Here is a 15,241-nt window from a genome sequence, read left to right on the forward strand (position 1 = left end):
ATTCAGCATACAAACTCTAGCAACAACTCTCCGAATAATCAAATGTGCCATGGCATGAAACGACAGAGGACATGAGATTCCTCCTGTATTACAAAAAACCGACAGAGAGAAAACACATTACAAGTGACAGATTGGAGAGTCAGGATTCACTTGTTTTCACAAAAAAAAAAAACACGCAAATGTCAACAGCGACCTGAACCACCAGCTGTCAGGCAGAGAGAGAGAGGCACCAAAAAAGACAAGAAATCCGGTACACAAACACACGCCGGCATCAAAACACACACACACACACACACACACACACACACACACACACACACACACACACACACACACACACACACACACACACACACACACACACACACACACACACACACACACACACACACACACACACACACACACACACACACACACACACACACACACACACACACACACACACACACACACACACACACACACACACACACACACACACACACACACACACACACACACACACACACACACACACACACACACACAGTACCTGTCATTGTCAACACTCCTGAAGCCAGGCAGGATGTGTCTGAAGCTGGAGTTTCGGTCCAGTTTGGGTTGACTCTTGGTGCGTTTTATGGAGCCCTTCAGCCGGCGACTGAGGAAGCCCTGATGGAGAGAGACACATACAGTCAATAAAGTGAGTCTCAGCTACTTTGTGAGGTACATCTCAGAGATGCCAAACATCAAGATCATGAGTGAGACAGGACTTATTAATACTGACATTGTGATCCATTTCCTAAATCCAGGGTGTCATGAACAGTAAATGAGTGATAAATGAGTATAGATCTTCACATCAGGGTGATGTTTACAGCCGGAGGACAATGTCTACACAATGTATTCCCTGAATACAAAGAGACAATGCAAACACATTCAATAAGGCCTTGACAAAAGAGTGGTGTAGTGGTGATTCTAAGATGACCCCTAAAGTTGGCATGCCAAGGTTTCCTTGAAAAGAAATGAACAGGAAGTTTAGAGAAAATAAGATCCTTGGTGAACACACGTTACAGGTTTTGTTCACCAGGATAATCTCCTCATATGTACAATACTTTAGGATTTTTTCAGCATAAATGCAATCCCTAGAATTAAAGAGATAACATAACGCTATAGACAGACTACATCACGCTCACATGACTTCACATCACCACCGCTAAGCTAAAGGCGGCGAAAGTTAAGCTTGATGATGTTTTGTAGTCTCATTTAATCCCCTATTAGCAACCAGCTATTTTATGAAACCTAAAAGCTTTAGACATTTTGCAACGTGTGTTCGCTGACGTATTTTACACGTAGAAAGAAACTTGAAAATTGGGTTAACTAGAACAAACCACAAGCCTTATTTCAGGCATTTAACCAAAAACTCACTAAAAAAACATTTGAGACGAGGGAGCCTGGAAGTGCTAAAATGCTGACTCATTTCCCGTTATAGGACTTATTCCTGCACCGCTCTATAGAAGATTCCCAAAGAGCATACACATAATTAGCTGATAGGTAATATTTAAGCAGAAATTAGGGATTGTTTCCCACTGCGGTAATTATGTCAACATTTAACAAATTACAGCGCTCAAACATCTGTGTTTTTATACCAGATACACCCCTTGATTTGTTGTTTTGTCATTCCTTTCTCTGTCTGGGTGTTTAGTTCTTCTAACATCTGCAATCACACTCCCCCAAGCACCTCGCCGTCTCCATGGCAACTGTGGCTGGCATTAAGAGCGAGGGAATAAGAACGAATGAGATGTGGTGCAGAAACGGCATGCTGTGGCGAGTGTTTAGGTAAAAAAAAAGATAAGAACATTTGATTTTTTTCTGCTTGATTTTCAAATAATTCACTGCTGAGAAAGAGCTCAGGAGGATGAAGAGGAGGAACGAAGGTCTTTGAATGAATAGGGTGAAGAAAATAGTTGATGGAGTAGCTTCAGCATGAAGAAATGTACAACTCAGCATGCTGGAGAAATAACTAAACTAGAAAGCATTTAGGCTCAGGTGTAGCTCTTTTTATTAAGATAACACAAAATAGCAGCGTCGACAGTCTGAACACATTCATAATATAACCTCAGAGACGTAGCTGCAGCACTGAGACCTCTAATGGCACACACACCTCAAAAGGAGGGGTGGAACACACACAGTGATCAGACCTCCCTCAGTCCCAGTCATGCCATTAACACACCTGTATAATTACCACCTACAGTGTGAAGAGGTCGCCCAGGGCAACAGTGGTAAAGGCATAATTAGAGAGTGACTTGTAGACAGCCTGCCAGCTGATCACAGAGCAGCCAATGCATCCTGATAAACAACACCTGTCATCAGTGAAACACTCTGGGAGAGGAACAAAGAGTCGCTGATGTCAGAATACAGGCGTCGTCAATCATGGGAGGGTCTCTGCTGCGTCAGTGACAATTCTGTTTCCAGACATAACTATTTCAAAAGTGTTTAGTGTGTTCAAATTGGAAAACCAATAATATTGAACACATTTAAATGTACACAATATTATATTTCAAGTTAGCTGTTTTCATGTATGATGCCTTTAAATGCAGTCTTTCATATACACATTCGAGAACATTTAGAGGCGCTTTTTTGTGTCAGATGCAAAACAGCTACAGCATAGTTTTGGGAAAGAAAAACCTAAGTGTCAGGCTCCTCTAACAATGCAACATACAACAGACTTAAGGAAAGGAACAATATATAAAAGTGTAGTAAAATACAGAGAGTAAAACATATGTTTTTTAAAGTTTTAACATGTTGGCAGGCATGTTTCCACTGTGCAACAGTCACCTGCTGTCGTTTCCCTAGAAAGGGACATTTAGCACAATTCCATAAACCTGTATCAGGGTTCATACACTTTTTCACCAATGATTTTCAATGACTTCTCCATGACCTTTACCTACTTTTCCATGAACAAAGAAATTAGTCTTTCTCAGCGGTACCACTGAAAATGGTTTATTTTAACATGGAAAAGGAAAATAAGGCCTGCATATGAAACATGTTGTTCCTATCTACAACAAATCAAATAGTAGGCTTACTAGCTTCTACATGCTAAAGCAACTACAATCTCTCACCAGCAAAATACCTCGTTTCATTACTATACGATACAGTATTTATTATCATTATAGTATTACTATTTTGGCAATTAAATTAAATATAAATTATATTTGATGCAACTTTAGTTACATTTCCATGACTTTTCCAAAACTTTGGGAAAAATATTGTTTTCCAAAACATTTCCAGCTTCTGGCATTAGCATTTTGAATTTCCAGGTTTTAATGACCGTAAGAACCCTGCTGTATATATCCAAGTCTTTGATAAAAGTGCCATGTTTAAAAGCAGTTGTGTTTCTCATTCTGAGCAGAAACGTGGGCTGTTTTTTTTTATATCCGAGAATCGATCTCCTCTTTGTTTGTCTAATACAAATATCAGAATATTCAATTGTTTTGAGGGTGCTGTTTATGTTCACTGCCATTTTCATGGAAATGGTTACTCACAGCTGCTAAACATTCAAACTAGCTGCTGACGGTAGTGAAAAAGCTTGAGGAAAATCTTGGAAAACAAGCACTAATAAAAGGAGAGTTTCTACACAGAAGATAAGGAAGAACACTCAGCCGGTGGAAGCAGTAGTTCTTCTGAGGCTCTGCAGGGAGCTTTCAAAAGTCTAACAAATACCTCCGTCTTGGTTTAAAAGCTTCAGATTTATAACAGAAGGACTGCATTTAAATGTGGACATGGAGTTTGAAAGATGTTAGAATATCCAAGGCAAGGAAAGTCTAAAAAAGATGCTACTGAGGTCAAAGTCTACCAATGTATTGGACTGCCAAAAATGTATAATAATAAGTTGACATTGAAGCATTAAAAAAAGGCCAGAGCTAGTGTTGGTGGATTTGTTAATTGTGTGGTAGTATCATATGCATTTTCGTTCTTGTCACAACAAACTAACCAATTGTTGCCTTTGTAATCATCAACAATGGCAGTTACGCACACTCGATATGGATCTGACCGTGGTGATAATAATGATAGATATTTATAGATCTGACATGGTATACTTCAAGTGAGACCACCAAAAATGGGCAGAAAATGACTTCCAATTGTTACCTGCCATCGGTGAAGTGTGTGCGGGAGCTTTGAGCTGAAGAACAGAGGCTGAGTCACTGCTGCACCTGAGGCTCTGCTGCTTTCTCAATCAAACTCTCATTCTCTGAGTCTTCCCCTCAGCCATTATCCACTCCATATGTTGATGCGTGGGCATGTTGTTAGATTAGCATAAGCACCATTCTAAACAATGACAAAATATGAGTCAGACTCTGCGCAGAAGGAATATTGTTTTTTCCTCAACTGCATATAGCATCCCCTCCAGACCAGAGCCTTCAAAATAACATGAGGAAAAGACTCAAGGGGAGGCAAAGGATTGTGATTTGTTGATGGCTAAGATGGCAGAGCAGTATAAAACCGACACCATGACACACACCTTTTATCATTTCTGGATATCAATCACAATCCCCTCCACATTTAGGGTAGTTTCACGTCATTTCCTCTCTCTGCAGAGTGTGTGCCTGCTGCTGCTGCTGCTGGCATATTCACGGCTAACAAATTAAAACCTCTTTTTTCTCCATTCGTGGAAATAAGTCGGTGAATAGAAACCTGTCCCTGTAGGCGAGGTGAATTGATTAGTGGCTGTTCTGTTTTTACTTCTATGCTTCCCCTGATGGATGGACGTTTTAGAAGGGATGGAGCGAATCGAGAGAATAAAAAGCCCAAGTCAGAAAAAGACACTCCCTATACTGTAACTTCTCACAATATCTTTCGTTCTCGCTTAGTGCAGCGATGCAACGTGGTATAATACCCCTCTCTAATTCACTTAGAATTGTAAAGCCCTCACAGAGCTGTTGCACAGGTTAAAGGTCAGAATATTTAAACTGCCTATTTCAACACTTACAATCAGTCAGTAAGGATGAGTGACGCCTACATTAACGTCAGATTATACCCCACGGGAGGCAAGACGCTCCAGAAGCGCTAAAGTGTTAGCATTTAATTTGTCTTCAGCGCCTGTTCGTGAGAGATGATTGAGAGGGCAAGAGAAAACATATATATATGCGGGATGAAATAGAGAGAGGACAGAAATAGAGGTGAGACTATAGTGAAAAAACTGACTTAAAGACAGTGAGTGATTTCCAGAGACGGATGAGCTATGATAGAAGGACACGTGGAGAAGGGGCGCACAATGAGGGGACGGCAGGGCATGAGCTGATAGAAAAAGCAATAGAATGAAAGTAAATGAGGGGAAAGTGAGGAGAAAATGAGCGACATGGTGGCCGTGGATCAGGGCTCGGCACATCACAGACATTGAGACTATAGAATGAAGGTTGTTCCTCCCTGTGGGTTTCGTTCTGATCAGTCCGCTTCTTAGAAATGTGGTTCAATATGACACTAGTTATTACAGAATACATTTTCAGGCACAAAACATGAACCATCTAATAACCACATTCAAGAGTAGGCTAAACACTTTTCTTTTTAATAAAGCCTATAGGTAGGGCTGTTTTCAGGCTTCCAGAACTCCTGGGTCCTACCTTTTATGGGATTCTTTTGTTTTTATGAAATTGTATTTTGTTTCACAATTAGTTTTATGTGCATTTGGTTTGATTTGATTCATGAACAAACATATAATGATTAGGTTAAGATATCCAGCAGTATTTGTCTTCTTCATTAGCTCCAATTGTACCATTCCTGATAGACAGCTTAATGCACCAATAATCATATTCCAGTAATTTAATATATATTGTTTTGCAATGGTCCATTACAGATGATGAGTACTTTGGGTTTTGGTAGTTTAATTGTATTTTGATCACAACACTAACACTTTAGTTTTGTTACTATATCTGAGTGCTTATTCCACCACTGTGAAAACACAGTGTTAACACCTTGATGTCTCCACATTACGTCTTGCTGTATTCAATGAGTTCTTACAGCTGACAAGGCCAGTAACTGCTAACATACACAAATGGCATCTAATGAGATGTAATACGTCACATCACTGTTCTATTGTGTTCTAAAGAAATGTGTAAAATTGACTTATGGGAATACAATGGATAAATGTTTCCAGTTAGTCTAACATACATTGGTTTTGCTCTAATGTCTCTCGATTTACATTTCATGTTAAGGCTATTACAGCCAGTGCAACCTGACAGGGGTCCAATACAGTGCCACATATTAGCATGCATTTCAACGGGCTCTTTAATAATTCCACATTTCCACGGTTGACAGCTAATTAGCTGAAGGAGGGGATGGATTCATCTGACTCAACATGCATCCTCCAAGGGAGGAGGGGCTGGTTAGCACCAACCCTCGATAAGTCTAAATGGAATTTCATGGTAGTGGAAATAGAGTCTCAGTGTTTACTATGTCACCGTGTTTACAGTGCAGATCTGTGTATTTGTGAGAGTGCAGAACAGGCTTGCATACTTGATTGTAATCTCAGCCTGTCCAAGCCCATTAACTGAGCACTGAGAGGACAAGTGCTGTGCTTTTTTTCATGAAATTAAAGCAAATGCAACAAGTTAATTCTATTCCCTTGGCTTGGCAATTCCCGGCTTCCCTAATGGGCTGTGATAGAATCTGTGCCTGGACAATCAGCGGGGTGTTCCCTGCTGCTACATCAACCTCTCTGTCCTCCTCTAGCACAACCTGATGAAAACAAGAGACATACCTGTCCAATTAGACCCCCTGCTAGTATCTGAGAGGAGAGGGGAGGTGTGGGGGGGAATAAAGTTAGGGAGAGATTGGACAAGGAGCTAAGGCACAATTGAGAATCAATCCAGCCAGCGGGGGCAATCAGCGGGACGAGGACGTGACGGACTGAGGTAAGGTTTGTTTGTCCGCTCTTTAAACCACTGAATAAGAGAAACTAGCAAGTAGTAACTTTTTATACTTGATGTATGCACTTTCCTAATATTTCTGAATTGGCTGTGGAAGATAAGGCTTTGGGGAGGTTTTAGTTTTCTCCAATGCCTACTGGGGAGAAAATTGTTTTGGAGAAGTGTTCCAGGCTGAGTGTGAACGTGGCTTTCAATTGTGAGTGCACACATTCAACCCAGTCTCTTCAAAAAACATGAGAGAAAAGCATTTTGACAGATTTAGCTCAAGGCCTAGGAGGGGTACTTTAGATGTCACCGCAACTCTTTTCACTGAAGGGAGAAAAGTGAGAAGCGAGGAGGAGGAGAAACCCACTGACTGCCTGCCCATGACTGAACCTTATCCATCTACATACTTTATCTATTGTGTCTATATACTACAAGTGTTTATGTTGATATTCCATGTCAATTAACCAACATTTTTTTCCAAAGCGACTTACATATACTTAAAAAATGTAGACATGCCATTTTTTCAACAGCAGTTTTTGGGGTTGACTAACCACTGACCCTCTGATGGGTAGACACCAGTGGTGTAAAGTAATTAAGTACATTTACTCAAATACTGCTGGTAAAGAGGCGCTATTATGCATTTTTTTACAAGTTCAGTTAAAATGTTCTTTTGTAGGTTCATATTATTAATACAAAAACCAAAGTAAATAATGAATTATGGTGTCTATTATGAATGGAGATCACGGGCAGTACACAAGTTAATGTGTCTCTTTTCCAGCAGCAAAATTAATTATCCAACGCATTAATGGATCATTAATTATAATCCAATAATAAAATACATAGATTTGGTACTTGTGTATATTTTGCTGCTAATACTTGTACTTTTACTTGAGTAGAATCTTGAAAGCAGGACTTTTACTCGAACAGAATATTTCTACACTAAGGTATTATTACTTTCACTTTAGAATAAGATCTGAATACCTCTTTGACCATTGGTAGACCCCAATTACCCCTGAGCCACAGCCGCCCCTTTCAATGAGTATTTGATCCATCTACACCTCCCTTAACTATCCTTAAAATGTATTCATTCAAGCAGAACATTTACATAATCTTTAATAAAAGTTCATTTTAAAATGTTGCCTGGTTGGCTGTGCTGCCTCTAGAGACCAGAAGGGGGCAGTATGAGAAAAAGTACAGGAAAGGGTCAAACACTGTCTGGGGAAGGTTTTTATCTGCAAACACTCACTGCTGCTTAGCAATAAGCTATCAGAGTAAATGAAGTGGTCATGTGATTGGGACAGAATGACTTTGCTGCAGTGCTCTCTCTCTCTCTCTCTCTCTCTTCCTCAGGAGAGTACTGCATGAGAGACACTTAATCAATATTTAGCCTCCACTATTGACCCTTTCTGTCTCCTGCAAGCTTTTTATTCACCTTCTATACTTCTCTATATCCACTCGTTGATTCCTGGTCATATCAAAGTAAAACAGTTCAATGACTCAATTCACATTCACAAGACAAGAGCAAACACATCCATGCATGCACACACTCCCTTGCAACGCTATCTTCACGTCTTTATCTGGACCAATGAGAGTTTGGCATTCTCTGCCTCATCAAGCTGAGGTGATTTTATATTTGCACCTTCTAAAATTGTTTCGTGACACACTTTATTCCCACTCCGCAGGTGGTCCAACACCAGCGGGTCTCGCCTAGTTGTTAATTTATTCACTGTGAGCTTTTACTTTCCTTAGAGGCATCCCAATGTTGGTTTTTGTTGTTGAGACTGCCTCTTAATAAAACTGAGTGCTGAGGATGGCTGATAGAAAAGAAGAAATAAATGACACCTTTCAGAAATATTGCAATGCCTTTTAACACTCAACATGGCCCATTAGTATACCTGCTAGAGCTCCACAAAGGCTGAAAGCGCAGAGTGCTTTTGGCCCTTCTGACCCAACATCCATTGTTTACAGTTCACCTCCGGGCCGTCATCTCCCCACTCGTTATTTATTAATGGAAATGTGCACTGCTAATTGCTAATTAGCTTGAAATTGATGACTCACAGCGGATCTTTTTTTTTTTGCTTCATTAACTGGCTGTTTATCTATTGAATTAAACATGGCAGCAAGCATGCCAGATTTGATTTAGAGCCAGATGAAGACTGCTCTATGTGAGAGTGTCTGTGTTTGTGTGTGTAGTTGTCCTCTAAGTGAGTGAATGTGTTGTGCGTGCAGGTTCTAGTTTGGGAGTGTGTGTACAAGTTATTCAGTGTGAAATGCAATGGAAAATCACACAGGAAGTAAAAAAGCAGCAGAGGATGGTGTGCAGAACATAAACCCAAGATGTGTAGATGTGTGATGTGAATACGCAAAACATCAAAGGCCCCATTCCAACATTTGAAGTCAATTTGTTTCAGATTGGCACGAATCCATCTGGGCACCAGAGCAGCCTTGTGTACACACTGATGTACAGCTAAGAGCTTCTTAAGGCAAAGTAAGGAGGAGAAAAGTCAGAGGCCTGCTTGGCACACCACAAAGTGCCGCTGACAATCTTTCAAGAGGTAACCATGTAACCAATCTAAAATAACCTGCACTAAACATTCACCCACACTGCTGCCTGCACATTTAAATGTATCGATTAACCTTTATACATACTGTATCTGTTTATATGCACATCCACCTATATAACTTCTGTGATGATTTGGGGCTATAGAAATCATATTTCATTAGCACAGAAGACAGGGACGATACACAGACACACACTCACAGTACTCACGGTAACTCTGAAAGGCGTGGCAGCAGTGGACGTAGCCTCCATGGTGGGGGGGTTCTTGTCTGAGGAGCTGCCGGGCATGCTGCGTCGGCGTCCTGACCTCTCTGGAGGAGACTCTGCAAACAGACACAGAAATGTTTCCCAATTAAAAGACCAATTTCAAGTTGTTGACAATTTGTTGAATACACCGATTGCTTTCTTGCCGAGAGTTACGTAAGAAGATCGATAGCAAAACTGAGCTACACTGAATCAAAGGTAGAGCTTTGAGTGTTGAGCAAGAGGAAGAATCTTGGGTTTTCCAATGGACATGGACTGATGCAAGAGAACGTTTTGATGTTGGTGAAACATATATTTCACCATGACAAACTAGAACCTAGTTTGCCTCCGGTCTCTAAAACATTCATCATATGCTGGCGTAGTCAGAGATCAAAGGTATATGTTGTATCAGAAGGTGCAAAAAGAAGATATTGAGGTTGCATCATATTAAAGGTAACTTTATTAAATGAAATAAACCTTCACTATATCCTGACAGTAGTTAGATAAATCATGTGTCCTCCCCAAATGCTCGTAGTGTTTGCCTGCAGCAGAGTGGGCGGAGCTTAGTTTGAGCCTTACTGTTTTTAACACCTTCTCTCTCATTTAACATCTAAACAGGAAATAAAATATGGTTCTGAAACAACAGAGGGGGGAAATAGGCAATGGAGAGACTTGATTAACATTTGATGAGCTTCCTAGTTCGATCAGAGTTCTGGAGATTTCTCAGCTCTGATTGTTCAGTTCTTTTATTCAGGCAAGATCAAATTATTAGGAGTACTGGGAGAAGGCAGAGGAACATGATTTTTTTTTTTTACAGATACCCCGTCTCACGTATTTCTGTCAGGATATACTGACAGTTTTAGCAGATATGACAAAGTTATTTTTAATAAAGTTACTAACTAACGGCTTTAACTTTGCACACTTTCAGATGAGCCATTCCTCCATGAATTCAGCAACGAGTCCATTCCATTGCTGATATTCCCATCCTTTCCCTGTTCACTGAACTCATCTGTTATCTTTTTAGTGTGAAAGAGTTCTGAAACAGAGAAGTAAAAGAATGAGGATGTGTGCGGCAGCAGCAGATCTGGACACGTCCAGGAGGAATGCGAGTGATGCTGAACATACACGTCTCCACAGTTGTCAGATAGCCATCACCGCTAACAGCTACAGAGCAAACCATCAACAAGGTGCTCATTTGGTGAACTTTTATAACCCCACATGATTAGACCAGTCGATCAGACCATTATATCCTGTACATACTGTAGCTGCAAGTTTGAGCACAAAACATTCTAACATGTCACAGTTGAGTTTTCAACAGTGAAGACTCCGGCTAGCTGAGTCAAATTTATAAAGGACACTAAGATATATTGCATTTCATAAAACATGAATTAAGAAGCCTCAAAAAAGAATTGCATATAACTGGGTCAGATATGCTGAGGAATTATTTGAAACACATTGGGTCTTTCCACCACTGAGACTCTTTTAGATTATTTAAATAAATATTTGACTGGAGGCAACATTGGGAACTAATTATATTAGTGTTAAGTGTGTGGCATTGAGACTTTAATACAATTATGAAGCAAATCTTCCTCTTCTCTCTCACACACGCTCATACTACACATTTGATTGTGAACTCCTACAGTTGCTTATCCAATCATCTCCAGATTTTGTTTGCAGCATCAGTGGACTTCCAACACTTCATCAAACCTTGGTATCTTCACTAAGATAGTCAAAAATGTTCATCGGACCTGAAACCAAATCTTTGAATCCCAAAATGTGATTTGGCCTATATGTGAAATTAGAGTACCAAGCTAGACAGCTTTTGGACAACTGTACAAACTGCTGATTGCTGAATACATTTGAGTTTTAAACTTTGGAATTATACTACTAGACAAAGGACGGAGGCGGGCATCTTTGAGAAAAAGTGAACTGCAGTGAACGAGTAATGATCTGCAATGATATTACAGATAACATTTTCTCATAGAGCATCTGTAATAGGCCATACACAAGCACACACATGTTTGTCAGCTCTCGTTGTTTCTGAGCTCATGAAGCTGAGCTGAGCTAAATTAGCTGTCTGCTGTTTAACAGGCTGGTTAACTGAAATAGCACATACTGTAATTGAGGAACGAATGGTGGAATAGCACTTCCTGGTGTGCCGAGCACTGGCTGGCAGCCCAGCCCCCATAATTCCAATTTTAACATAAACATAAACACAGTCCACGACAACAAACAGCAGACAAACACAACATGCTCTGACACTGAGCAGATGTCCCAGAATCCAATTTCTATAATTAAGAATCGGAACCATCTGGATCCTCTGAGCAGTGATCCAAGCTCTGGAGGTAAGCAGGGTTTTATTCACAGCGACTTGTTAAGCCTATGTAACACTCGCGCTTCTATTGGCTAGTGCTCCTAACACATTGTACGTGATAGGCTAAGGGGCGGGACATTTTTAAGCGATTTAACAATCACAACAGAGCTGGCCAGCTAACCAATCAGAGCAGACTGGGCTCTGGTTTCAGACAGAGGGTGAAAAGAGGTGCTGTAGCACAGGCAGTGTGAGGACAATAAAGATTTTTTTCAACATTAAAGCATGGAGACAGTAGAAGCAAAAAATACGAATCTGAAGATAAAAACGAGCATAATATGTCCTCTTTAAGTCCAAACAAGAGGTCTAACAATGGAATATGTAAAGGTGTATGACTGTATGGTCATGCAAGACATACCTGATGTGGTTGTGTTTAACAGTCAGAACCAAAGGCTCTATAATCCTTGCTTTAGTTCTCAAATCAAGTATTTAGGGTGTAAAGTCTCGGATAGTTTAAATCTCACAGCAGTCAAATCTGTCAAAAGAAGTTTTAACAACTCCTGATTTTTTGTAGTTTGTTGTATCAAGAGTGATTTAGGTATGACGTATTCTAGTAGGCGGACCCTATTGATAGCATCACCATGGTTCCCTTGACAAACACCCATTGGGAATAAATGATGATGAGGAAATGTAATCATGGGGAAGTGGGCACATCAAAACCTGCTCAATCCATTATAATGGCGTGACAAATATCTGTCTCCCTTCCTTATTATAGCAAACCATAATGGTGGAATTGAAATGTCTGCTGCCATGACAACAAGGGTATTTTATCCTTTTAAATCAGAAAATAAGTCACAAATAAATAGGGATGATAAGGTAATCACAACTGTTGACTGAATTAAGTCTCCAGTGTGTATTGATGTGCTCCTGTAGAAAACGATCCCACTCAACTTCACCAAATGTACCCCTTTGGTTTTCTTAACGGAAGTCTCCTCACTCGTACGCAGCTGGCTGTTACAAGCGCTCAGAGGGAAGCTCACACACAAACCCACAGTATTTAGCTGTGAACTAATTGCTGTGTGAAATTGCAGTGCGTGCTTCCACATGTTATCACCATCTGTGTGTGTTGCTTCTCTTCAAATGAATGGAACATTTCCATTTGCTTTATCTGGCCCGTGTCTCTCTGATTCTCTCATTTTATAACCAACAGCAAACTGTAAACTTGTGTTTCATAAAAACTTTAATTAAAACAAATTCCAAACTGAAGTAAATAATCAAAGAGACGTTTTACACTGTGGCTGCTTTCAGATAGTAAACAGGCGCTGTTTAGAGGGGTCTGTTTAGCGGATGTGCACAAAGATATTTTGTATCTTGAGGTGAGGGAGCATCTAGCATGCAAGTCTCAAGTTCTAAGGTCGATAGGGTCAAAGACCATAGCTGTAGTGTCAGGAGGTGAGCTATCTTTAAACTACGAGGCCTGGAGATCTTTTAGGCCACACTTTAGAGCTTCTGTCAGCTGGAAAAACTCCTTGCATAATTGTCTTGAAACATGGTTGAATGGTGAAGCATTGGCCAGTTGGAGATGATTTTAAAACTTCACAATTCCACTTTCTTCCCTCAAATTAATTTTATTTTCAAACCACCCTGAATCTTCTCATTCAATCACAACTTCATCTCAACTTAAGGTCAGCGTTTGGTCAGTTGTTACCCCTTCATTTTTCCTCACTTGCTGTTATTCTCCATCCTTCACATTCCCTCAAAAGTCATAGCACCAACTCTCCCTCCTCCATCACCATCTGCCCACAGATAGAGCCATCACTACGTCTTGATTCCTCCCACCTGCAGGCTTGCTCACAGTTGTTTAATGGGACCCTAAAAGGCCATTGAAAGCACTGGGGGGCCTAAAGCTGCACAGAATAGATGATAGTCACCTTCATTGTGTGTGCACAGAGTTTATGTGTGTCCCAGTCTGGCAATCAGAGATAGGGGCTGTGACGTATCTTTTTGAAAACATTAAACTTATTATAAGGAACAGTTAGACTTTTGGGGAGAGATTGACTCTCAGAGTTATACCATATTGATAGCATTGTCACGTATGTAAGCTGACTGTGAACTTTAAGACAACAAGCAGTAAGCGTAGCTTAGCATAAAGACTGGAAGTGGAGTGTGTGGGAGAGAAACTCCCTCTCGAGAGAACACAGGGATTGTAGTCTTTTGTATGCCATTTACATGCACACAAAACAACACGCTACAGGAAAAAGGCCTCGTTAACATTTAGTTACAGGCCAGAATACATATTTCCTCCGGTTATCCTGACCAGGCGGGCCCAATCCAGAGACCGCTGCCCACTGACCTTCACTTCCTCTCAGCCCTAACAGAACAGGATATTGCTGTTTGCAAATGAAATGGTGGAGGAGAAAAGATTAAAAGTTTCTTGAATTCTAAAAACTACGGTGATCTTTCGACATGTTGTGCTGCTATCAAGGCAATACAAACAGGGTAAATATAGTCTGACTTTGTGAGGTGTGCAACCAAACAGCATGCTGGGAAGGCAGGTGGTAATGTGTCACACAAAGTGTTAGAAGACAGACAGGCTACTGATAGCATCTATTTAGCCATCTAAGAGGCAAACAGGACTTTGATTACCATTTTGCATAACAAGTTATTTTTAGTGGGGCTGTGCTCAAATAATAAGAACGACAGGTGACTTTCAGCACATGTGTTGCTTTGTTGCCTGGAGTGATGTGCTTTATGATCTTTATCGCTCGAGGAGCTGGCTGTGCTAAGTGGCGTCTTGATGAAAGAGGAAATTCAAAAAGGTCATTGTAAGCAAGTTGTTGTATTTAATCTGCGTTACAGAACATTCAGTATCTACTCAGTACACTGCAATTACTCTGCAGACTCTCAGTTGCTGATTTGTGTCTTTTGTTTGACAAACGAACCAAAGTCCGTCTGCAGCAGTGAAAAGATTTGTAATCTATTTCTTGTAAAACATTTTTTTTAAAAAGGCAGTCACATCCAGCATCGCAATGGGATTGCTGCGGAACGTAAAATAAATATCTAGAATATATATCAGGCACCAAATAGGATATTATGCTGCGTGGTGTATCCAACACCAGACCCTTCTTCAGATACTGTAGTTGCCCTATAAATACATATTGTTTTGTCATCATGGGTATTTATGATCCCTACTGTGTACAGCTGTGTCTGTTTATGTTAATTAACATATACGATGTA

The 15,241-nt window shown here is 40.4% G+C and overlaps 1 protein-coding gene across 1 annotated transcript in view; it reads right to left on the bottom strand.

Annotated features, from left to right (window-relative positions):
* Positions 1-488: 488 nt before the first annotated feature.
* The window catches only part of LOC307025197 (uncharacterized protein), a 109,734-nt gene continuing 94,981 nt past the window's right edge, over positions 489-15,241 (bottom strand). The window contains exons 5-6 of the mRNA XM_079659822.1: positions 9,661-9,773; positions 489-654 (exon numbers count right to left, since the gene is read on the bottom strand). Coding sequence (XP_079515948.1) covers positions 545-654; positions 9,661-9,773 — 223 coding nt within the window. The 3' untranslated portion in view covers positions 489-544. The remainder of the gene's footprint in view (positions 655-9,660; positions 9,774-15,241) is intronic.

Source organism: Notothenia rossii (genome assembly GCF_949606895.1).
Source record: "Notothenia rossii genome assembly, chromosome: 11".
NCBI lineage: Eukaryota > Metazoa > Chordata > Actinopteri > Perciformes > Nototheniidae > Notothenia > Notothenia rossii.